General features: G+C 37.0%; 1 protein-coding gene across 5 annotated transcripts in view; it reads right to left on the bottom strand.

The window, feature by feature from the left end:
• TCERG1 (transcription elongation regulator 1) overlaps positions 1-20,838 on the bottom strand; it is a 68,974-nt gene extending 48,136 nt beyond the window's left edge. For 2 of the 5 annotated variants that reach the window (XM_037801275.1, XM_037801276.1), the window contains exons 1-6: positions 20,745-20,803; positions 15,238-15,463; positions 11,118-11,270; positions 9,620-10,001; positions 5,108-5,350; positions 829-891 (exon numbers count right to left, since the gene is read on the bottom strand). In XM_037801275.1, coding sequence (XP_037657203.1) covers positions 829-891; positions 5,108-5,350; positions 9,620-10,001; positions 11,118-11,270; positions 15,238-15,463; positions 20,745-20,803 — 1,126 coding nt within the window. Of the gene's footprint in view, positions 1-828; positions 892-5,107; positions 5,351-9,619; positions 10,002-11,117; positions 11,271-15,237; positions 15,464-20,744 lie in introns of all 5 variants that reach the window. The other 3 variants (XM_037801278.1, XM_037801279.1, XR_005211367.1) reach the window with 2 other exon arrangements.
• Positions 20,839-27,365: the final 6,527 nt, after the last annotated feature.

The following is a 27,365-nucleotide window of genomic DNA, read 5'->3' as shown; positions in this document are numbered from 1 at the left end:
AAGAAGGCAATAAGCATATTTATTAAGCATATTTCCTGAGGCAAAATTATTTTCTAGTTCTGAGACACTGAAGAGTGGTATGAATAAATTTTCAATTTTAAACTAAATTAGGGTTTATCAAATCTACTTTAATATATTAAATGATTAAGTCAGATATCCCTGTAAACTCTATAAAAGTCAGTTTACTACTTTCCTAAAAGAAAGCGGTTACCTCTAATGCTTAAAAAAACAAGCAGAGATTTATGTTTTATAAAAGTCAGCTAACTAAGCTGATTATTATATAAATAAAATACTATAAAGTAAGGACACATGAATCAAAATAGAAAAAAAAAAGTACCAATTCAAATCCTAAATGAGAATTTAAGTTTCAGGTATTTATCTTACTTCAACAACTTTAAAATGTAAATTTATACTATACACACAAATATTCACACACATATACTCACTAGCATGCAAGCATAATCACATCACTTTACACATGGAAATGATTTTTTTATATTTAACTTAAAAACACATATCAAAAAATAAAGTTAAATGTTATGAATATGAGAATGAAGTTGTTTACACTTATTACACAAATTAAGATATAAAGTGATCTGACCTTATTTGCTTTTGTGAACCAAAGAAGCTAATACTACAGGCAATTGGGAAAATTAAGTGTTGGCCAAATATGACAACTGCATTTATACTACTCATTAAAAGAAAAATATAAAAAAATCCACTTACTTGGGCAAAAATAAATAAATAAATAAATAAAAGGATAAACAACAACATTCACTACCATGCCAACTTACAGACAAAACAAACTAAGATGGTTTTAAAAATTACCGGTCTTGGTGGTAGCGACTGTCTTTACATACGGGCAGCTGACTATTTGCATCATTGCTACACCTGTAAAATGGATAAGCAAGCATACGTTGGAAAGCTGCCATTGTATGTCGGCTACCACTGGGATTCAGGGAAATAAATTACCACTACAATTTAGAATGCTATTTCTAATGAAAAAGACCAACAATGGAGTAAACCTGCTTTTTGTTAACATTTTCTGGGAAATTGTGCCAAATCCAATAATACTAATTCTAAATCGTAGCATCAATTACCTTTTTTATCAAACCAGTTCTGATGACATTTGAAGGAGTCTCAAGAATTCAAATGTGGTAAAGAAAAGCCCCTTCATTACATATATGTAACAAGTTCTCATGTGGGACATTTTCCCATAGGACATGAAATCCATGCTGCTGTTGCTAAGATACCAGTGAAAGGCAGATGCAGCATGACACTGGCAAGACACTTATCTGTCTCTCTGCTGCTGCTAAGTTGGAACTACATGCAGGAGCTGAGGCACAGCGCACAACTGTGCAGAAGTAGAAAAGGAAAAAGATAATAGGACAAAGGAGTGGAAGAGAAAGGAAGAAAATAAGATATGAGACAGATCCAAATATTCCACTGCAAATAACTTTAAATAAAAGAAGGGCAAGGAAGAACAGAAGGGTAGCATTAAACTAATGACAAAATATCCATGTTTAGAGCTTGCTCTATGGAATCCCAATGGCTTCAAACACTGTGGAGGTAGGCTAACACATTTAAAAAAAAAAAAAAAAAAAGCTGCTCCTTTAATATCTCTTAATGACTATGCAGGTTGATTCCTGCAGAAACCTCTATTATTTAAGCAGGCTAAAGAAGTAGTACTTGTTTTCAAAAATGGAAATTATGTAGCTCTTAGAAAATGAAGATTCATGATGTTATAATGATGACTTAAAAAAAATGGAATGAAAGGAAAAGCTGGAAAATAGGCTTGACTGAGGAAATTCAAAATTGAAAGTGAATTTGTTTTTTAAAGGAAAAGGCTAAAGGTTAAAGAAAAGGATAGGGGAAATAATTTTTAATTTTTACTTTTTTTGGCTGAAAAAAACTAAACTTTATAGTTTGGCACTCAGAAAAATTAAAAATAACAATAATTATTTTCCCCACTAAAAGACTAGAAAAGAAACTTCTAACTCAGAGACTAAAATTAAAACTAAACTCCCGGGTTTGTACGTAATGTAATATATTCACGCACACACACACAAAACTACTGCCAGTTTTTGAAAAGTGTCTTTAATTTCTTAACTACTACTTAAAATGGAGTACAATAAGGCTAAACTAAACTTTCTATTAATTCTGAAACTAAAACAAAAGCACAAAAAAGTGTGCTGAATAAAGTTATGTATATAGTTTTGTTGTCCCTAAAGTTTAAAGAAAGCAATGGAAAATTCATTTGGTTAAGAAAGTCAGCATATGTATTAAATGTAATTTAGCATAAATACTGCCATCCACAGGACCACTGAACCCATTATATTAAACCAGGACTAGAAATTCAGTTCTCAGAATATATGAACTTCATTCGCTAAGACTGTTCTCCAAAGCAATCACCAATAAATACTTTCAAAACCAAATTAAACAAAAGAAAATAAAATCTATTCACCTTTGGGTTTAACTGCCCTTGTTAAAATCAATTGCGCCAACAGAGAACTCTACTATTTTATTATCAACGAAACAGCCATACTAAAAGGTCATATATGTTTCTTTTCATGCTAAAAAGACAAACTCAAGGTTTCTTCTCTGGGTGATCACATGTGTATCATGAAGACTCACAAAATAACCACATATCTAAATTTTTAATCTTTTTTTCAAAGGAACATTTGTTCAATTTTCCTCCAACTCTGTCCTCAAGGTATGTTCTAATAAGAAATTAGAAAATTCCACTTCAACATTTTGGATAATTCTAATGTCACTCACAGTAAATTTCCTAAAATCCAAGACTTCATAGTCTTAGAAGTAGAGCTCCTATAATGCTAATCCAACTTTACCGTTCCCAATTTCCACCTCTTATTCTTGTATTATCCAATTCTTCCAGTGTTACATCATCTTATTTGACTATCCCTCTCTTAGTCATCCTCATTAAAGTCAGTCATTGCTATTTCAAATAATACTTTAAGACACCAAAATATATTACTCCAAATCCCTCCTTTCCAACTTACTGCCAAGCTGAAATAAAGAGGGCAAAACAGAGACAGAGAGAGAGAGAGAAAGGGGGAGTGATGGATCTCATTGTAAATGAAATCAAAGATTTCAGGGAAGAGAAAAACAAGTGTTTTTCTTTCTTTTTCATTAAAGCACCTTGGAAGACTGAATTAAAAGGAAGAGAAAAAGGAATATTAATATCAAAGATGCCCTAATATATATGCAAATATTAATATCAAAGATGTTTCTATGTCATCACTGTCTTCTTCTCCCAAGTATCTCGGTCTCTTGGATAAAATTTTATCAATTATCTAATTGAAGTTCTCTAGCAACTACAAAATGTCATTAGTGTCTGCCATTTACTGAATGCCTTTTACTGCCAAACACTTCACAGGTACCACTCCTTGGTGGCCAAAACGGTCACCACCATCTGCTCTGACAAAGTTCTACTTTCTATAGAAAAGAATTCTGCTGCTCTACCTTTCACCCACTGGACCTGGCAAGAAACTAAAGCAAAACCAAAGTCCTTTCAGATGAACATTGAACAATGTTATCAGGCTACCTGTCTTCTCTATAGAATTAACAACCCCAGTTCCGTGAGATTCTGCTCTTAACACTGTCCTTGACCCTAAGGCAGACCAACATTGGAACAAGAGGTTTCATCAAATGTCAAGCTATTCTCTGTTTAATTGCTCCATTTACCTCAAAAAATTATATGAAAAGTGGAAAGCATCCAACTGCTTATATCAAATTTAATTTAGAAAAGGGATAACCCCTAGTAGAGAAAGCATTTTTGTTTTTTAAAAGCATTTTTGTTTTTTTTCCTTACTTTTAAATGACTGAGTTTCTTAAACAACACTTATTGAGCTTTAATTATCTAATACTACATCAACAATGTGTAAAAGGCTTTTCTACCAAAAAAAACCACACTAATTCTTGAAATTTTGGGTTTCCTTCTTCCCAATGTACAATATTTGAAGGTGTCCTTTTTTAAATGGTAAGAAGAAAAAAGACAATTAGGGCAGTAGTGAAGCTTAATTAACATGTATGCAAATCTAAGAAATAGCTGTATTACAACCCTGTCCTTAATAGAAACTGGTATAACTAAGTGGCAATAATAAACAGTGGAAGAAATGTGAAATGGGAGACAGGAGCTCTAGGCCCTATTCATTTTTGCTAGAAACTAGCCCTGTGACCTTGACTACTCTATCAATATTTTCATCTGTAACACAGAAGAACAGACCATGTATCAAAGATCTCTACAGTGATAAAAACCATTCAAAGTAAATGTGTTTGACAGCAGCAAATGCATTCAAATTAGGAAGCTCAACACTGTGGCTGTTTAATAAAGGAATAATTCTACTCTGCAATCTTTTAGTTCTTTCTCTAGTCTTAATGATTTCCCCTAAGACAATAAACAAATGAATTCACTGTAATTAAGTACTTACTTTTAAACGGTACATGTTAAGACTTCCCTTCACATGACCATTACAAAGGAACCTTCTGGTTCCTGTTTTATATGAACTTTTTCTATAGTTCATAGACTCACATATTCTTCCCACTGTAACAGTTATTAAGAACATGGTATGTGCATCTAGAAAGCCTAGGTTCAAATACATGCACCAACATTATGTGACCTTGGGCAATTAACTTACACCTGTCTGTGTACCTACCTCATAAGATGTTTGTGAAAATTAAATGAGTTAGTACACACAAAGTGTTTAGAACAGTGCACAGTATATAAATCAATCAACTTGTGTTAGCTATTACGACTTGAGATTTCTCACTCCATGAACTCAATCCCATAAAAATATTGCATTTAGAACATATTTACACAAGAAGATAATTACTTCAAATTCATTAAGGCCATTATCCAAAATAAGTGTAGTTTTAAATGTGGCTCTAATTTTAAGACATGTAAACAACAACAACAAAAAAGGACATTTACCAAAACTTAAGAGAAAATATTGCAGTTAGCCATGAATCTTTCAAAAATATTTCAAACAAGTGAGATTCAAGGCAAATTTCAAATGCAACAGACACATGAGAACAAACTGACAATATGGAAAACAGCTGGGAAGATTATAATAAACTGTTGGTTTACCTGGAAGTGGAATTGGCATGCCAGGAAGGGGAACACGAAACGGAGGTACCATTACTGGAGGAAAAGCAGGTATTGCTGCTGCTGGTTGAGGTACTGAATGAGGAACAGCAGGAGGTAGCGTCTGGGGGTGCGGCTGGGGAACGGTTTGCACAGGTGTGGCTGTAGGAGCAGGAGTTGAAACACTAACTGTAGGTGTGGCAACTGAAACAGCAGAACTTGGGGTCTGATCTTGTGTTGTGGGTGCTGATAAAAGATAAAACAAAAACATGTATCATTCCTTTATAAACCATGTTACTATATTCACTCATGCATTCATTCATTCATCCATTCAGTAAGTATTTAAGGCCCATTCCATGCACTGCACAGTCTCTGTCTTCAAGAAGCTTAAAAATAGTCAGTTAAATGAAATACATAAAAATAACAAATAAAAAGTGAAATGGAATAAATATATAGGAGTATAAATCAAGACCTAAAGACCATTTCCAACTATGGGGTGCAAAGATGACAACAATTTATACTGAGATGATGGGCCTTGAAAGATTAGGATTTCAACATGAAAATGAGGGAGTGGAAGGGGAAAACAAGTGAGTGGTGGGAAAAGTGCAAGTAAAGACAAAGAAAAGAGGACACCAATGAATTGTTTAAGAAACAGAAGGCAAGCTAGCAAATAGTAAAACACTGGATACCAACACAACCAGTGACTCATGGCTGGAAAGGTAGGCCAGAGGCTGAGTAGCAGGCTTTGACATAAGGCTAAGGAGCCTGCACTCTACTGGGTAGGAAAAGGGGAGAACTTATATAAATGCAGAGAAAATTATCTAAAAGAATACACACCAAAATTATTAACAGCAGTTACCTCTGGGTATGGCTTTCACTTTTTAGTTTATATGTTTCATTAGAGTTTGAATTTTCTATAAGAATGCATTCATGTGCTATTTGTATGATTCCATGAATGTAAAAAAAAGGGGGGGGGGGGCAGGCTGAAGGTTTCTATATGGAAGTAGTCAGTATTCATCATGAATTAACCTGGCAAGTGCATAGGGAAAAAAAGAAGAAATAGAAAAAACATTTATAATACCACAAGAATTGTCCAAATAAGGAGATACAGAGAAAAAAACACTGCAATAACTAACGACCAACTGGATGTAAATGGAGTAAATAAAAAAACAACTCAGGTTTCTCTATTTCAAAATACAAAGTTTAAAAAAAAAAAAAAAAAAAAAAAACCCTCAGGTTTCCCGAGAGAGACAAGGAGAATGTGAAATTCAGAATAATTTGGGTCCTAATACATTTCTGAATGTCAAAAATAAAATGTTTCATCCCTAGTAATCACATTTTAAATCAAACTGTGACCAAAAAAAAAGTATTCTACTTTTTAAAAGTTTCAGTTCTCTAATATTACTATAAAACATTTTTATTATTTATTCATAACCCATCTTGTTCCAACACAGAATTCAATTTGATAATTCATCTTTTTCTTGATGTAAAGAAAAGAAAGTGCTGAAGTCTACCTGTATTGGACTAGGATGAATTCATCAAATTTAATGAAAAACAAAACAAAACAAAACAAAAACCAGTGCTTTCCAAAACTTATGACAATTTAAATCTAAGGGAAAGCACACTATTTAATACAAACCACCCAATAATCCAAACTGATGACAACATCTGTCAGTATCTGGACTTTTTTTTTCCAGCTGTTAATAAGGAAAAACTCACATAGGCTGGAAAGATGTGAGCAATTTCATACTTGTTAATAAGGGACTCACCTTGGCTAAATAGACAGCAGGGCCAAACAAGTATCTTCAGGGGCCCAGGAATGAATTGTTGGTCTAGCAAAGACCTAGCCTTAGGGTACAGTATCATATTAATATAATTTTATAACAGTGTGAAAAATACAAATCACATGCAACATTTACCCAGTCCCATACATATATCATTTAGCACTCGTAATCTACTATAATGGCTGGAAATACATCTACTTATTCTTCCAAACTTCCCTGAGAAGCAGGATTTCATCAACATTTTCACAAACTTGCAAAGCATAAAATGAGTTAATGCTCAACTGGGATTAAAATATAAATATTCTTCATTTTTGTCCCATTTACCCACAGATCTATACTGTAGTTCACAGAATTACATTTTTTTAAAATACAAGATATAATTACTAAATTATGATCCAAAGTACTGTTGTCAAGAAAATGAGTTACAAAGGCATCAAATTTCAGGTGGATTGAAGCACCAATGGAGATGGCAAAAGGTATTCATTCAATTCCTTCCTCCTACTTGCCAGCTCAGAATTTTCAGAATTTGATTAATGGCCATGAGTCATAACAGAATTAAATGGGAAACTGGGAAAATGATAGTGGAATTTAGTGGGTAAATTCCTACTAACTCTACTTGCTAAAATTTTTAGTAAAGCACCAAGTCTCAAAAGATACTACTAATCCATCCACAGACGTTAACTAAGAAAGACAATGACTATGTAACAGGTGGAAAAATATTAAGACTAGTATGACAATTCATAATACTGAATCAAGTAAAATAAAAATGGACTTCAGAAAGACTCAGAAAGACAACATCAAAACTGATGTTTAAAAGCAGTAAAAAGACCATGAACATGATTTTATTACTTTGTTCTTAGAACAAGGCCCTTTCAATCACTGGAGGACAGTGCAAGTAGGAACCAGGATTTCTGAATAGGATACAGTTGACAAAGACAGCTAGCTGTGGGCTTATCCACACAATTTTGATATAGAAATGGATAAAGTATTTGGCTACCCACCATTCTTTAAAAATGAAGTACCACTACTTCTCCTTCCTAAGAAGGAAGTAAACAAAACATAAACAAGGCACAGCCTCCATGAGAACCATGTTGCTTTTATTAAACCCCTTCTATTACTGCCACAGGTACTCCATGAAAACTGGCAATTTTCTGCCTTGCCACACAGGTTTCAGAAGCACTAAGCCTATAAAAGGGCAGAGACCCTCAACCACTTAGCTAGCATCACTTCTATATCAAAATTTGCCTTAACTACAAAAGAAAAACAAACTATAAAACATTATTTGCATTTTCCTATTTAGTACATTTTCCCAAATCTGTCTAAAAATACGGAGTCTTTAAAAAAAAACTCTTCATATTACAGAGACCTTACTTCTTCAGTTATTTCTTATATAAATAAAATGAATTCAAATTTGAGTCTATGATTAAATTTCTCTACACATTTATTTCTCACAGTAAAATAACATTTATAGACAAATAAAAATTCTCCAGCTCCCTGAAGCTATCAAAACAAAGAAACAAACAAACAAACAAAAAAAAAACAAAAAACCACACTCACACCTTTTTAATCTTATTCTTATCTCTATTATCCAGGTAGTAAAATAATCCAAAGGATAATCACCCTCTAGAGAGAACTATCTTAAGACCAGTATCATAACAAATAAGTCAATGAAATCATTATTTAAATATTTTTGGGCTCAGTCTCAGCCTGTAGAATTAGTGACAACATACACAAAAAAAGAAACAAGCAAAAAAGTAGAATAGATATTAATGGCAATCTTTTGAGCAAATTAATAGGCTGTTCTCTCTTTAACCTTGAAATCTGTTAGCTGACTCTCATCCAACCTTTTGCCTTCTATGACTTTGTACTTGAAAATTCTCTTGCCTTTCTGTCTGCTTCTTTCTTAACTTCCCATTCCATCTGCTTGCATACCACTCTAGGTCTTACTCAACCCTAAACAAGACCAAAAAGTTCCCAGAAAGTCTCCTTGCTTTCAGCACGACCCACAAAACCAGCAGCAGAAATAATCTTTCAGAATACTACATTTATACAGGCTCCTTACTGCCTGCTTTACCAATTTGCCTGGTTCTAGTCTCACTGTTATTCAATCTGTTAACCAATATAAACCTTCTTGCCTCAGAAGAGGGTCCTAACAATTCCATAAACTATATTTTTCCTCATTTGACCTATTTGCATGCTGTTCCCTCTACCAAAAAAGGCCTCTCCTCACTTGCTGGCTTACTTAACTCCTATTCTACAACCTTCATAATTAATCTCAATTCCCATGCAGTCCACCCCTCCTCATATCTCCCTTTCTTGAATTCTTGAATATCGTTTCTTTTCACTGTATAATTCTGCACAATATCCTCTAATTGTTTCACATGCATAATTCCTGCCTTCTCAATTAGTAAAACTGGAAGCTCTTTAAGGTAGGCGTCGACTCTTATCCTTATTTTGCAAATCCCACAGCACTCAAGCATTACTGTAGCCCAATGCTAACAGCTAACTCTGCACTGCCCCAGTTTAGTTTCATGAACTGCAACTAGGAAAATACTTTCCTCTACCAATGTAAATTTCTGTTCTTCTCTAACTTGAAAGTCTTAAACGTCAAAAGTGTATTTTAAGTAACACCAAGGATAACACCAAAAACACAAGAAATCATTGTGGAATTCAGTCCCTACTTGTTCATTTCTCTAGCCCCTAAGTAAAACACAAGCTGGCTGGTACTCACTTGATACTGTCTGCGAAACCGAAGTGGCGGTCGTTGTGGTAGAAGTGGTAGAGGATGGGGTGGATGATGATGTTGAAGTGGATACTGCAGGTGCTGAGCTACTGGTCGTAGGGGTGGAAGGTCCTACTGCTTGTGCTTGTACTTGCACTTGGGCCTGGGCCTGGGCCTGAGCTTGTGCCTGAGCCTGAGCCTGGGCTTGGGCCTGGGCCTGTGCTTGAGCTTGTGCCTGAGCCTGAGCTTGTGCCTGGGCTTGGGCCTGTGCCTGGGCCTGAACCTGTGCCTGGGCTGCAAGCATTGGTGTCAGTTCTGACTGCTGAATAACCTTAACTCCATCTGGCTTGGTCCATGCAGACTCACGGGTCCGAGCATTATAATAATAAACCTACAGAGGAAGCAAAGTCATTGATATTACAGAATCCGTCTATTAATAAAAACAGTAAGACAACTACATTTTGTCTGAAAAGATATTTAAAAAAAACTAAAAAAGAGACAATGTATCAAAATCGGCTATTCATACATTATGTGACTACTGGTAAATTTTCCCTTCTTTTCCGAATTTCCTATAATGAATACATACTTTTAACACACAAAAGAAGGGAAACCAATGTTACATTTTGTGCAGAAAAGATTTAACGTAACAGGCTTGAGAATGCTATCCTTAGAAAGACCTACTTGCAAAGTTGGTCGTTGGCTGTTATCTGGGAAGTTGGATTTTGGGACACTTACCACCATTTCCTAACTGATAAGAATGACTCATTATGCCTAAATTGTTTGTGCAAACAATGTGATTTATGCTGAACACCTGCTTTCCTTTGGGGAGCCTGGAATTTTGGTATTTGCTAGGCAGTGGGTTCCTATGTGACTGACCCCAATGAAAACCTCAACCCCTAGGCTCAGGAGAGCTTCCCTGTTGAACATTTCACATATATTGCCACAACTCCATGCTGGAGGAATTAAGCACATCCTGTGTGAATCCACTCAGAGAGAGCTCTTGGAAACTTGTGCCTGGTTTCCTCCCGACTTCACCTGATATTCTTTTTTCCTTTGCTAATTCTGCTTTGTATCCTTTTACTGTAGTGATTCTTAGCCGTGAGTATGACTGACTATATGCTGACTCCCGTGAGTCCTCCTTAGAGACCCCAACACATATTTAAAATACATACCTCCAGAATCACAGGTAAATGTATGTTACACTCCAGGCATCTGTATGGCCAATAATCCAGTCAGCTTTTCCTGGAGTCCTACCCTATCCCTTGCTTGCCACAGGCTCATTTTTATTTCTTCTTCTTTTTTTTTTTTTAGTTAGAGAAGTTCATGGATTTACAAAACAATCATGCATAAAATACAGGATTCCCATGTATCATCCTATTAACACCTTGCTACAGGCTCATTCTTAATTGGCAAGGATGCTGTCATTCATTTATCTCAATTTGCCAGCACCCTGAGTTTATTCTTCTGTCACCAAAGACAGCAACTTAAAATATATTTTATAATTTACCTTCCCATCAGGAGTTTTATTTTCAACCCATATCTCCTCAGTAGGAGGCAATGCTGGAGTACCAGGAGCAGTCACTGGAGGCATTCCTGGTGGAAACATCATACCCGGAGGAGGCGGCATGGTTCCCATGGGTGGAGGCATGAAAGGAGGTCTCTGTTAATAAGAACAGGTAATGGTCACTTGTATTTATCTTTTTCCCCTCAAAATTTTACTGAATTCTATGCAAAAGTAAGGCACCATAAGAGAAACTATAGTTTTATAGTCTATACAAATACATTCATCTAGGTTGTGTAAGCAAACATTTTTCTGTAACAAAAATAATTATTAAACCAACTGGAAAGAAAACATCAAAATACTAACAGTATCCATTTCTGGGTTATAGCATTATGAGTGAGTTTTGATTTCTTCTTTATGCTTTATCTGCATTTTTCATGCACTGGGCTCTACATTACTTTTAAAAGAAAAGACTGATTTTTATATCCTTTTGAGGACTTAATTAACCAATGTTTAAAAACATTAAGGCATATTTTATTTTAGTCCAATAAAAAAAGTTTAGTGTAACAGACAGAACTTGATCTTTACCATCTTACAAATCATAGTAACAAAATCGTTTTGAAAGCCTTGGTCAAAGGAAACGACATTAACACTAGGTACACCAATGTCTCCACAGCTCACCAACAAAAGGTACCAACCTGCACGGTAAGAAATTCAGCCTCCAAAAAGAGGTCTGGCCTTTGAGCTGGTTCCTAGGAAGGTTAACATACATCCTTGGAATTTCCCAATAGAGAAGCCTTTGTTATTCATGGTAGGTACAGGAACACACCAAATATTTTATATGCTAACAAGATGCCAGAGTGAGGCCAGGTACATCTCTAGTCTTTGGGTAGGGGCTGGCCACACCAGAAAAGCCCATCATGTGTAAGGGGTTGGGATTTGGAGCCATGGCCTAATAGCCAGACCTCCCAGACATCCAGGAAAGGCAGAGAGGCTGGAGAGAGAATTCAACCATGTGAGTAAGCAATGATTCCAATAATCATGCCTACATAATGAAACCCCAAATGAACTCTGAGCACTCAAACTCAGGTGAATTTCCAAAATTGATATGACACATCATGAGGGAGAGTGATGCATTCTGATTTCATGTACAGATGACACTGAAGCCTGTGTCGTGAGACTCTTTCAGACCTCACCCTATGTGTCTTGTGGTTGGCTTCTTATCCTTTTACTATAATAAAACTATAATCATAAGTACAATGCTTTCAGTGAGTTCTGTGAATCTTTCTAGCGAATTACGGAATCTCAGGGGGTAATGAGAATTTGTAGCCAGTTGGTCAGTATGAGTGTCCTGGGTCCCCAACCTTGCGACTGATGTCTGGATGGCAATTTTGTAGAGGACTTCTCTTGACCTGTGGAGTCTGGCCTAACTCTGGGTAGTTACAGTAAGAACTGAATTGTGTTGCCATTGGAAGTGTCTGACAGTACTGTAGTCAAACATAAAAAGTTAGTGAACTTTTTATACATCAGTAAGAGAAGCATTATTTTACAAGAAAACATATCAATAACAAAAAAAGAAAACGTGGGTATACCTAATCCCTTGTTCTCTTTTCTTAAAAGAAAAAAATTAGCTAGAAAAATATTAGCCATCTATTTTTATGATAATAATGTAGCTCAAACACAGGAACATCAATAAGTTTAAAAGATATACTGAAAAAATTATGCATGTTAAGGAGAGGTTAAGCCTACTCTTAATTGTTCCTAAAAGTCACCCCCAGAGAACCTCTTTTGTTGCTCAGATGTGGCCTCTCTAAGCCAATTCAGCAGGTAAACTCACTGTCTTCCTTCCCCCCTCTATATGGGACATGACTCCCAAGGGTGTAAATCTCCCTGGCAACGTGGGACCTGACTCCAGGGGATGAGCCTGGACCCTGCATCATGTGATTGAGAAAGCCTTCTGAACCAAAAGGGGGAAGAGAAATGGAACAAAATATAGTTTCAGTGGCTGAGAGATTTCAAATGGAGTTGAGAGGTCATTCTGGAGGTAACTCATGCATTTTATCGATACCCCTTTTTAGTTTTTAGTTTACTAGAATATTTAGAAGGAAATATCTGAAACTGTTGAACTGCAATCCAGTATCCTTGATTCTTGTAGGCGAGCGTATAACTATACAGCTTATGTGGTGTGACCGTGTGATTGTGAAAACCTTGTGGCTCACACTCCCTTTACTCAGTGTATGGACAAATGAGTAGAAAAACGAGGACAAAAAGTAAATGAATATGGGGTAAGAGGAGTATGGGATGTTTTGGGTGTTCTTTTTACTTTTATTTTTATTCTTATTTTCATTTTTTGGAGAATGAAAATGCTCAAAAATTTACTGTGGTGATGAATGCACAACTATATGACGATACTATAAACTGTTTTACACTTTGGATGATTGTACGGTATGCAAATATATTTCAATTAAAAAAAGTATGCATGTTATTTTCAGTGGGAATTTTTTTAATTTCCCAGAGCCTTTATCAATTTAATCCAATCTAATACATCCTTCACTGTGATTCTTCAATGACTGCTGACACAATCAAGATCCTGAACCAAACAATCTGACTAGTCACTGTACCTTACTTATACTAACACACAAAAATGATCTGATATTTTAAAAATAGATTTTGAACAGGGATTAAAGATTTCCTCTATAATCTATAAGTAACACAAAAATTCAATTTTCTAAAGCACCTTACTTTTGATAATGGAATTAACACTATATTCATAATGTAAACTGTAATTTATTTTCCTAAAAATGTTTTCTTTCCCATACTTCAATTTTCTTAATTCAGCTTAGTTTTTTACAAGCATCAGCACAGATTCATTTTCTATAAAATATCCACCCCAAATATGTCTCATGCAGCACTAGCTAGAATACACTTGTACTTAAGGTAAAAGCACACAATTATCCCATCAAGAACAAGAAAAGCATCACAACATTAGAAAGTATCTCATTACACTACTTGATATATTTCAATTAGAGTTACATTAGTCCAGTGCATTTTATAATATTTTGCAAGTAGGTTTAACTCTTAATGGCACATATTAGAACAGATTTACATGTAACAAGTCATAGTAGTCAGTAGGTCAAAAAGCTATTATTCTAATCTTGAAGAAAATCTAAAACAATTTTAAACAATTTGTCTAAAAGGAGAGGGGGTATTAGCAAGAAGGCAATAAAATTATTAAGTGTTAAAACCCTTTGTCTCTTCCTTAAACACAACTCTATTTGAACAGAGTTAACATCACTGAAATAATACAGCATATCATTATCTTTCTCTATTTTTAGTATAGTTAATTCTTGACTATCTAAGCTAATGGAAGGGATATTTATTTGGTTTCAGAAATGCACAGACTGGATAAACTAAGAAAATATAAATACACACGCAAACAAAAAGAATATCACCCCAAAAGTAGTCATTTGAGAGCTGATCCCTTCGTGACCTCATTTTGGGCAATAGGTGAGTCTAGATACACTAGAAAGGGAGACATGTCTCTGATTAAAACACCAAGAAAGCTTCTATTTAAAGAAATCTCATAATAAATCCTTTCCTAAAGTAGTAAGATAACACTTTTCTTCTATTTTTTTTTTTTCAGGAGAGGAAAAAAATAAATATTGTGCTTAAAAATGTGTTTTTTGTCACTTTCCAGGTTCTATCACAGGCATTATTTCTGAGGAAAAGAGTTACTCAGGAATATATGCATATATATTTATATTTATTGGCAACATATATCATTAAAAATAATTTTCTTTCATCCACCTTAAGATTTCTAACTTCATTTCCCATAAAGATGACAGATTATTATAGAAAAATTCTAAAAGATTACAGCAAATAAGAACTACCCTGTTCAATCCTAGTTTTATATTTTTTCTACCACCGTCTAAATAATTATCTGAATTTCTATACTAATTACCACCACTGCTGCTTTGGGAGCAACAGATTCATATACAGATGTTCCCTTTAGCTCCCATTCTCTTGTAAACCGAAATTATTTCATAACACAAGTTTTTAAGGCAAAACCCATATATAATATTGATGCTGATGCCAGCAAAGAAATTACAACCTCTGCATTCTTTACCTGGAGGTGTGGAGGGCCCATAGGTGGAGGAATTCCTCCTGGAGGAGGCATTGGCGGCATATTAGGATCAAAAGGAGGACGTCCAAAGGGGGGCCGAGGTGGTGGAGGAGGGCCTCGCATCATACCAAAAGGTGGAGGAGGTCGCATTAGAGGTGGTGGGCCTCGCATGACTGCATTTGGTGGGGGAGCAGGGCCTCGGAACCTCAAGGCCTGCTGTTGAGCCATCCTGTTTGGGAAAGCAATGAATAAATTTTTCTTGTCAAAATTATAAGAACATAGCAAGTGGAGTTGGAAAGCCATCATTTTGCAGCCATCATGGTAAAAACTGGATCAGTAAGAATGAACAATGGATGCTAAATCTAGGTTGATGAGGAGGATATTTGGATGGCCTTAGGAACGTCTCCCCCCTATACAATGCTTTTTAGTTTCTAGGGAGGAAGAAACACCTTTATTGGATGATCAAGATTAATACCATCTAAGGACAGATGGACATCAGGTGCATGAGAGGGACACAATATCACCTATGTAGTACTGTGGCCAAGAACATAAAACCTCAAGCTAATAATGATGAAACACAAACACAAAAGAAAAAGGGAGGGGCCATATTCAGAAATGTCAATGTCATAAAAAACAAAGACAGGCTGTGGAAATGTTCCAGATTAAAAAAGGCTAAAGCAACACAACAACTCACTACTAATTCTAGACTGGATCCTGAACTGGAGCAAGGAAGTGCTATAAAGGATATTATTAGATCAGCTGACAACGCTTGAATATGTTTAGTACAACAGGAGTATTGTATCAATGTAAATTTATGAAGTTGATAATTTTGTTGTGGTTAAGAAATATACCTATTCTTAGAAAACATAGGTTTAATTATTCAGGAGTAAAGACCCATAGTATATGTAACTTACCCTCGAAAGGTTCAGCGACAGATGTATGTACAAAGGATAAAACAAGAGGTAAAATGTTAATTAATAAGTGTACTATCTTTATCTTTACAACTTTTTAAAGTTTAGAATTATTTCCAATTACAAAGTTCTTAAAAGGGGGGAGGAGCTTAAGCGATCACTAGTATTATCTATCCAAAGGGAAAGCATTCCTTTGCATGGCAGCCATCCCACTACTCACTCCAGCTACATGCCCCCTAATAGTTTATTTCCCTCTAGAATTTAAGTAGAAGTAATATCACATCAGATGGTATAATATTGTTTATTATTTTAATCTCCAACCATCAGTACTTTTTCAAAAATTCATTAATCCTTAAAACTACTTAACTACAGGCCAAGCAGTGATCTAAGTCTTTTCAAATATTAAGTCATTTAATCATCATAACAATCATTCTTGCACTCTCTCACCAGGCTCTTTCAACTTTTCTACATTTTTCAACCCTCTGCTTATGATTACCCTTTGAACTTTCTCCAAATTTTCCACATCCTAGTTCAATGCTGACATACACAAAAAATCCTAATAAAAAACCAATTTACCTTCTAGGAGAATACTAGGACTGTAAACAAATTGAGATCTACTACTTCAAGAGTATTTGACCAAAAGCACAAATGACACTCTGCTCCATAGGTTCTAGCAAGTGGAAGTTAAAAACAGTGACTGCAGAAAAAGGGTGTGACTGCAGAAAAAGGGTACTGATTGTATCAGAATAACCAGAGGGTCTTTTTCAAATTGTATGCACCCCCAAAAGATACACTGCCACTGTTACTGAAGGAATGCCTTAATCTTTGGGGGAGAAAAAAAGTTAACCACCAAGGAAAGATATTGTTCAGCTTTGAATTGATAATATACCTTAATCTTAGATTCCTTTTTGGTCTCTGTCTCCCTTTGTAAAAAATCTGTTTCATTTCTTTCTTTGGAATTTCATACTTCCTGGTTATAGCTTGAAGTTATGAGTTTGGGATCTAGAATCACAAAAGTCAAATCAGGGGCTCTGTCATTTGATGTCTGGCTAGTTACACAACTTCTGAGCCTCAGTTTCCTCAAATGTAAATGAGTGGAGAATAGAAATAAAACCTATCTCATCATCTCTGTTCAATGAGATAATCCCTGAGAAGCACTTAGCATACTACTTGGTATAGTACTACTCTCATTTCTCACAAAACCTAGCACAGTGATTTATTTACCTGTAAAAGGCTCCTCGTTAATTTGATTAGATGGCTTTCAAAAGTCTGCCACTAATTTTGGACTTCTAGCCTCAAAACAGTGAGCCAATAAATTCCCATTGTTTGAGCCAAAAAAACGCAGTCTGCCACTAAAATGGTAACAAAAATTCACATAATTTCCAACAGCCTAAAATTGCCATTTCCTATTGTCAGTTATGTGTAGCATATGTGCAGAGCTCTTTATATACACTCCATCCTCACAACAATCATACCAGAACCTGCAGTGAAGATTTAATGAGTTAATAAATATAAAGTATTTGGAACAGCACCTAGCACAGAAGCACTATATAATATTTAAGTATTAACTATTATTACTACTAATGCCATAGCACTGGTGTAGTAATGGTACAGGCAAGTGTTAGTTTTAATAGTAGTAATAATATTAGCTATTACTACTATTACTACTATTACTATACTACGATTATTATTGGGCCCCATATAACCCAGCCCTCATGGACTTCTCTACAGCTTTCTTTTTGATCAAAATACTTCATTACACCCTTTAAGTCTCTGAACTTGCTCTTCCCTCTGCCTGGCATCCTTTTCCCCAGATCTTCCCCATGTTCAACTCCTCATTAATCAGCCTCAGCTCGAATGTCACCTCAAATTCCTTCCCCACCCCTAGCCTCTCCCAGCCCATTTCTGGCTCCTCACCAAATTTGAATTTTCAATTATGATAAACAATATGAAAAAATTCCTCACGTATTTGCTTATTTGTGTATTGTCTATCTCTACCCAGTAGTATATTCCTGCACCCTGGGCCTGGAATGGGAGGCGCTTAAATATATATATACACACATACACACACATACATACATACCAGTCACGGTCATATGGTTACATGAAATAGATTTGTATATTTCTTTTAATCCTTAATCTTTTAACCCAAGGTAAATTTGGCACCATTTTTAAAGAGGAAACTAGGGCACAGAGAAAAATTTACAATTATTAATCAGTGTTAACACCAGGGTATCCTTATTCCCATTTTACAGTTGGGATTTAGACTGAAATTACCTTGCCATAGATCATCCTGGGCAAAGGATCTATACAAATCTGACTCTAAAAGTTACCCTAGCCATAATCTATCCTCAACCATAATCTGTCCATTGTAGGTGATTTCATTCCTACCATTTACAACATTTTTGGAAAACAAAAGCCCACTTTCATGAATAAAAATGCAAAAAAAATTTTCATGAGACCATGGAAATACAAATGTAATGTATTTCTCTGGAAGTACACTATCTAAAAATGCAACAACCCCCCCACCACCACCACCACTTTGAGAGGCAAGACTGCAAATACTTTAGTGGGAGAGGGGGAATGTAAAGTTATTATCCTCTAGCCTACTGACATACAAAGCAAGTAAATTAGGTAGTATACTGTGAGTGAGGATGCCTAGGTTTTAGTACAGACCATGCCAACTACCTAAAGATTTGTGAAAGTCACTTCACACTTGCAGGCCGATTTCCTAATTTCTTTCATAGTTGGTTCAGTTTAGAATTTAGATCAATCTTAACAGGAATGGAAGTTCGTTGAGGATAAGGGCTTTTTGTGGACTGATTCTGGGCTCTCTTTGCCAGGACCTAGGTCAGTGACTGTAACACAGCATACAATATGTTGGCTCAATATGTGAACCATCTCTAACTCTTCTACTTTCATTTATTCACCGTGTCTACTCAACCCTTTATTTGCCAGGCACTGTGATAACACACAATAAAAGGCATTCAGGATACAAACCGGAAAACTTAAGTCCCAATTTCTGCCTTCAAAGAGGCCACATGAACAGCAAATTTCTCCTCAACGACAAGAAATGTTACAATCAAGGTCTATACAATATGCTCTGGAAACAACTTCTAATCCAAGAGGCTAAAGCATACAATATTTGCAACAGAACACTTAATTTAAAACTCTATTCAGTTCAGGTTTGCAACATGTACCTGAGACTAGCCAAGTGACATTCTTTTAAGATCAGAATCAGTAATAAACCTTCCATGGCTAATACTGAAAAACCCTGACTTTGATCACACCTTAATAAAGTGTACAGACGGAGTTTAGAGGATTTGAGATTCATCTATAAATAGGACACAATTTTATTCCTGCCAAAATAGTGATTTTTGTGCATGTATCAATTCAGAATCTAAGAGAAATCATTTTCTCCTGAAACCCTGCACAATACCTATTCCCATATACAACTTTATTTTAAAAAAACAAGCTCTAGAAGATATTACTAGATCTCATATCCTTCAACTGCTCTTTCCATTTTCAGATGCTGACAATGGCACAACTCAGAATGGGAAATCAACATCTGAAACGACATTTTTTCCCATCCAGAAAAAAATTTATCAAATGTACATAAAGCAGAGAACTGTTTTTCCTCAAAAACCATTGAAGGATTTTTCCAGGACATTTTTACTATATCAAATTTTAATGGCAGATCCCACAGGCATTGAGGTTCTAGGGGAAGAAAAGTAACTGCACTCTTTAGAGAAAGGCGTTTATAAGAAAAGTAGAACTATCAAGACCGCGCGGGCTCTGGAGCCTGACTGCCTGGGTTCAAGGCACTTCCTGAAGCCACAACTCCACCTATGACCTTGTTCCACAGACTCAACCTCTACGTGACTCAGTTTCCTCACCTGCAAGATAGCCAAATAACTTAACTGAAGGTGACTCGGGTCGGTGGCCTGCAAAATGACGACAGCAAATACTCCAAAGAGTGGTTGTATTAAATGAGACAACCTAAGTAAAAGGCTTATTGACACATAGTACGCATCTAACAAACGACTGTTCCTATTGTTATTATTCACAACAACGGGGTAATAAGGATTAAAGGGGTAAGAGAAAGGATGAAAGCCACCCGATGTTTAAAAAAGGCAAGAGATGCGGGGGAAAAGGGAAAAAGCAAACGTGGAGATCCAAAGGGCCGCGGAGGGCGTGGAGAAGGCTGAACCAAATGTGGTGAGAGGTCCGGGAGAGGGGTGTCGATAAGGAAAACAGGGCCCGCGGCGGAGGAAGGGAGGAAGGCTACCAAGGAGGTGGCAGCACGCGGGTGCGGCGGAGCACCAAGGCGGGAGCGCGGAGTCGCGGAGCGCGAAGGGCGCCGGGGCCCCTTGAAAGCAACAGGGAACGCCCCAAGTACACGCCGGACCCCGCGGTTCAGGCCCGGTCCGGCTCTCTCATTCAAGCCACCTTCCCCTTCCCCCTTTTCTAGCCCCATGCGGTCCTGGCCCCGGGCCGCTGGGGCTCCGCGACCCACTCTCCGTCTGGGAGCTCAGCGCGTCAGGCCGAGCCCCTAAGACTCCAGCACCCCGAAATGTGAGGAAGAGCAGTGCCCCTTACCTGAGCTCCCCCGGGTTGAATCGCTCACCGTCCCCCCCGTCCCCGCCACGTTCCGCCATTACAGAAAGCAGCGATCATCCACCCGCCAGTTCGGCGTTCCCTATTGGCTGGGAGTACCGTCAATCGCGTGCGAGCGAGGCGTACATAGCAGAGATCTACAAAATGATTGGGGAGGTTGTTCATCAATCCTCAAGCTGGGGGCGGTATCCTCCTTCCTATTGGACAAAGGACCCGCCGACTTTAAAAGCGGTATAGAGACAGCCCGTTGATTGGTCGCTCCGGTGCTTTATGGGAAAGTCGACTGTGGCAACGAGAACAGCCTTCGCCCTCTACGGGTCAGCAATACTGAGTCCTCCCACGTATTTCCTCGCTTGCGCTAGCCACGTGTTTGCCATCTTCTAGGAGAGTCAATTATGGAGCCATATTAGTCTCAAGTGGCTCAGGCCGGGACCATTTCCATTGCGCGAGCCAATCAAAAATCGACCGGCGTGGCGCCTAAACCAATCATAGAGTTGCTAAGGGAAGGAGCAATTTCCCGGCTTTACCGGAACAGGAGTCCTAAATCATCATCCAGTTATTCCATGTTGTTAAATAATATATTATCAACCACAAGAATACCTCCCAAATGATACTAAGTAATTAGCTGCATGTTGATGAATGTTATAAGTTGCTGCATTGAGATAGGTAAGTTGAGGAAGGCAAGCCTCTACGCAGCTTAAAAGTATAAAGCATCTCAAAATACACCTGTCTGGAATTAGCACACCCTGACACGGAAAAGGAATTCTAAATAGTTATTTCACTTTTTTATTAACAAAACAAAAATACTTTATGCTCTGGGGTTTTAAAGACATAGTGAAGATGAATCCTATCGATAGGGAGTTCAAAATATTGATAATGATAACAATAGCTAAATTTTACACTGACCTAATCATATATACCAGATACTGTTCTAAGCACTTTCCAGTTTATGTTTTCAAAGCCACACAAAACACCAAGGGATGTGTACAGTACTATGATTAGCCACAATTTACAGATAACAGTCTGAGTCACAAAAAAGTAATTTACACTGCACTAAATGATAGAACCTGGCCTTAAACCAAGGAAGTCTGGCAGCAAAGCCCCACTCTTAAACAATGATCCAAAAGAAATGAAAACATATATCCATGCAAATACTTGTACATGAATGTTCTTAGCAGCATTATCCCAGAAGGTGGAAACAATGCAAATGTACATCAACTGATAATGGATAAACAAATTGTGGCATACCCATAAAATAGAGTAATATTCAGCCATAAAAAAAGGAATGGAGTACTGATAACATGCTATGAACCTTGAAAATATCATGCTAAGTGAAAGAAGCCAAAACAAATGGGAAAATGTGAAGTGACTGCAAATGGGTATCGGGTTTCTTTTGGGGGATGATGAAAATATTCCTAAATTAGAGGGGTAATAGTTGCACAACTTTATGAATTCAATGAAACCACTAAAGTTACTTTTTAAAATGGTGAATTTTATATGTGGATTATGTCTCAATTTTTAAAAACACTTGCTATACTGAATCCTAGTTAAATATTCAAAAATCAGTTAACTGTGATAAAATATGATAATAGTTAAACTCAGAGTTCTGAGCATAATTAATTGGGAAGGAAGGTATGCCGGTTTGAATGTGTTGTGTCCCCCAGAAAATGCCATGTTCTTTGATGCAGTCTTGTGGGGCAGACATTTTAGTGCTGATTGGATTGGAATCCTTTGAGTGCTTCCATGGAGATGTGCCCCACCCAACTGTGGGTGATGACTCTGGTTGGATGGTTTCCATGGAGGTGTTGCCCCACCCATTTAGGGTGGGTCTAAATTAAATCACTGGAGCCATATAAATGAGCTGACAAACAGAAGGAACTCAGTGCAGTGAAAGTGACATTTTGAAGAAGAGCTACAGCCAAGAGAGACACTTTAAAGAATGCACAGGAGCTGAGAGAGGAGCTGCAGCTGAGAGACAGTTTGAAGACAGCCCTTGAAAGCAGACTTTTCCTCCAGAGAAGCTGAGAGAGGAAAAACGCCCTGAGAGCAACTAAGAGTGACATTTTTGAGGAACTGCAGCCTAGAGAGAAATGTCCTGGGAGAAAGCCATTTTGAAACCAGAACTCTGGAGCAGACGCCAGCCATGTGCCTTCCCAGCTAACAGAGGTTTTCTGGATACCATTGACCATCCTCCAGTGAAGGTAACCAATTGCTGATGTGTTACCTTGGACACTTTATGGGCTTAAGACTGTAACTGTGTAACCAAATGAACCCCCTCTTATAAAAGCCAATCCATCTCTGGTGTTTTGCATTCCAGCAGCATTAGCAAACTAGAACAGATTTTGGTAACAGGAGTGGGGTGCTGGTGCTGCTGTGTTTGCAAATAGCAAACATGTTGGAATGGCTTTTTAAATGGATAAGGGGAAGATTCTGGAAGAATTGTGAGGAGCTTGATAGAAAACATTTATTATAATCTCTTCATTCAAGCAGCTTTGAATAAAAGCTCTTCATGAAATAGCTTGCTGTTGATCTAATCTCAAAAGTTTACTCTCTGTTCCCAATGACATCTATCAGATCTTCTCAGTTTTACTTGCAGGAATGAGATAACATCCTAAAGCAGAATGAAATGGCACCAGAAACACCATATGGCCCAGTAAATCAGCACCTTCCAGCCCTGAAGGATGAAAAATCTGAAGAGGCTAGAATAGTGTGCAAAAGAAAGGAGGACCAGGTCTACATGTACGAGCTGTTGGAACCTCACTGTGGTTAAAGACACAGGTGATAAATCATCGCAGCTGGAAAAACAGGACATGCTGATCAAACAAGAGTGAAACAGGAGCTTTCTTATTTTCAGTTTTTCTCTGAACCCTTGCCATTTCTTAGTCTCCTTGGGCTATAAAGCCCGAGCCCCATTTTCTCACCTCAAACTGGTCTTGGAAAGATTTACTGCAGTTCGTTACATGTGCACCTGTAATAAAACTTACCTTCTCACCAGAGACTCATTTCCGTGTTTAACACCAATAAGGCAGACCCAACTATTAAAAGCCTTGATTTTATAGTATCAAAGATTGTGGAATAGTAATGACCTTTCCAGAGTCTGAGTTGAGAAAAGCAATTGATTTGTTTTCCAGAAATAACCTAAGATGATTTTGCTCTTCCCTAGATTAGCTTCTACTCTTGCCTCCCTCTATTCTGTTCTCTGTGATGCATCAAAATCAAGCCTTTAAAACTTCCCTTATTTAAATCCTTTCATTGGTTTCTCATTGCCCTTAGAACATACTTTGACATGGTCTGTGAAGCCCTCAAAATCTATTTCATCCCCATCTCTACTGCTTCATCTTTCATCATTGCTCTCTAAGTTCCAATCATATAGAATTTTCTTCAGTTCCTCAAAGTCACCCATTCTTCTCTTAACAGGTACTTATTTCATGCATTTTACCCTCTGTTTACAATCCACTTATTGCCCTCATTCACCCAAATAACTCTTTCCTATCTGAATTGCTAAATAATAAATTACCCCAAAATTTAGCAGTTTAAAGCAGTGAAATTTATTATCTCACAGTTTACATGGGTCAAGAATTCAGGTGTGGCTTAACTGGGCACCTCTACTTCAAGACTTCTTATGAGGTTGCAATCAGCCTGCCAATCAGGGCTGAAGACTCAACTGGGGTTGAAGGATCTGCTTCCAAGTTCATTCACATGGTTGTTGGCATCTGTAAGTTCCTTGTCAATTGTTGGACTGATGATATCATTTCCTTGTTACACCACATGGGCCTCTCCATAGGGATGATCACAATATGGCAGTATGTTTCTATCAGTGGGAGAAATCTGAGATAGAGAATGCCCAAGACAGTAGCCATAGACTTTTTATAACCTAAACATGGAAGTGAAATTCTATCACTTCTGCCCATATTCTGTTGATTAGAGGCAAGTCAGTAAGTCCAGCCCACACTCAAGGGGAGGGGATTACACACAGACTAAAACCAGGAGGCAGGGATCACTGGGGACCATGTTAGTGGCTCCCTGCCATGCTATCTTTTAGGTCTCAACTTATATAGTACTCCTTCTGGGAAGCGTTCTTCAGAGAGAAAATCTGACATTCCCTGACCCCCATTTAAATAGTTTACCCTATTGTATTCTGCTCCTATAGTACCCTACATTTCTTTGTACCCAATCACTTGTTACTACATATGTAACATTACTGAGCATTAATGTATACTGCATGTATGTGTGAGTATATGTATGATGTTTTACATATTCTATCTTATTTCTGTCCCCATCAACTGACTTCATTGTTTTTTATGCTGAAGTATTTTAAAGTTAAATTACAGACTTCATAACATTCTAGCTCCAAATAAAAACAGTATTCTACATAGAAAAAATTACATTTTCACACCTAACTAAATGAACAGTAACACTAAGCCCATATTCAAGCTTCCCCATCTGTCTCCAAGATATCCTTCCCAGCTGGTTCAGACAAATCAGGAGCCAGTTTAGAACCATGCAATGCATTTGGTTGTAAGTCCTTTAAATCAATTTTAACCTAGAACAGTCCCTTTTATCATGACACTGACTTGCTAAAGACACCAGGCCAGTCACATTTTCTGTATGTCTTTGATTGCTTCCTCTAATCTGTGTATTTCCTGCAAACTGGAAGTTAGAGTGGAAGACTTGATCATATTTAAATTAAACATTTTTATCAAGAGGTAATACTGTATATATCAACTATATTACATCAAAGACACATGAATATGTAGCTGTCCCACTCTTAATGATGCTAAGATTTACACTGGATTAGGTTGATGACAGCTCAATCCTTCCATTAAAATCATACTGTTATCTGCATGATGTTACTTTATCTTCATGTATACAAGTGTCTAGTTCTCTATCAATAAGGTGACCATATAATTTATCATCCAAACTGTGACACTTATGACTGAAAAGAGGCACTATTAATAATTACACTTGGACAACAGTCATAAACCAGGATCATCTCAGGCAAAATGAGGTAAACATCCACCCCACCTATCTACCATTAACCTAATGGTTTAATGGTTTTATCCTTTCCTGAATCAGTACCTTCCTTAAGGGTGGCAAAATAATGATTATCTAATTATATGATACCTTCCACATTTATTAGCTGGCATTCTTCTATAAATTAGAGATTTCCTTCAACAATGGAGGTATTTAGGAAACCAAAAATACAGTTTCTATCTAAAAAGTGAGAAATGTTTAATTGTTTCCATTTATTTATCAGTTTTTAAAGCAAAAAGATGATTTGATTACTATCTCAACCAAGGACAAATGAGTTTTTCTGGCTTCCCCTTTCTTGAGTATTATTATGGACTCATGGATTTTTAGTAGATTCAATGTGTTTTATTCAACTAAAATCAATAATCATTTTGATGCTCACCTTTCCATACATTATCCATTTACTCTTCACAACAACCATCTAAAGTAAAGCTTTACTGTTTTCCCCTTCTTACATATAAAGAAACTGAAGCTTAGAGAAGCGTATTAGTTAGGGTTCTCTGGGAAAACCAACAGGAGATATCTGTAAATATGAAATTTTATAAATGTGTCTCACACAACTGTGGGGATGCATGAGTACAAATTCCATAGGGCAGAATGCATGAGTTCAGATTCCATAAGGCAGGCAGCAAGGGGGCAACTCTGAATGAAGGTCTTCAATGAACTCCCCAGGAGAGGCTAGTTGGTTGAAGAATAAGTAAATGTTCTCTCTCTTCTCCCTTAAAAGTCTTCAACTGATTGGGTTAAATCCAGCTGACTGAATTATCTCATTGCAGAAGCCATGCCTTCTTGATGTAATCAGCCATGGATGCAATCAGTTGACTGATGATTTAATAAACCAGCCTTCTGGTTTATTAACCAGCCACAAATGTTCTTGCAGTAATAGTTAGGCCAGTGCTTGCTTGACCAGACAACTGGTCACCATAACCTGGCCAAGTTGAACATGAACCTAATCATCACAGTCCATCCCTTGTCAACTTGGCAGCTTTACACATCACCTTAAACCATGCATAATCTCTAAATAGAACACAGTAACAAACATATGTTTCACCTGCGTACAACCAGAAACACACTAAATCTCCAGAATAGGGTGCAAGTCCTTGGGTAACATTCACTCTTAAACTTGATATCCTATAACTTGAATACTACAAAATGAAAAATACAACCTATGTCATATGATAAGGGGATAAGATAGAAAAGAAAACAAAGATATTTGCTTTATGTACAAATATAAACATACTTAAAACAAGGAGGAAATATTCATGCCATCACAGTCCTTATTTCTGTACTGGTTACATGGTCATAATTCATATTTATCACTACCTTCTTCCACTACCCATTCCATGTTTCCTTTACCCTCAGCAAGCACATCAGCTGGCCATGGTTCTTTGCCTGGTGGAGTGAACCAAACCGTCATTCCTGAAGTTTCTGGGCCATTGGTAGTCCTGCCTGGATTGGGTTATTGCAGTTTTCCATTAACTTTAATCACAGGCATGGTAGTACTAAGAGACTCCCCAGGGGATCTCCTGTATGCCAGGAAAACTCTTCCTTACCTCCATTGTGTAGTTGTAG

Source organism: Choloepus didactylus, chromosome 13 (assembly GCF_015220235.1).
Source record: "Choloepus didactylus isolate mChoDid1 chromosome 13, mChoDid1.pri, whole genome shotgun sequence".
Taxonomy (NCBI): domain Eukaryota; kingdom Metazoa; phylum Chordata; class Mammalia; order Pilosa; family Megalonychidae; genus Choloepus; species Choloepus didactylus.
This window is presented reverse-complemented; position numbering and strand designations above follow the sequence as displayed.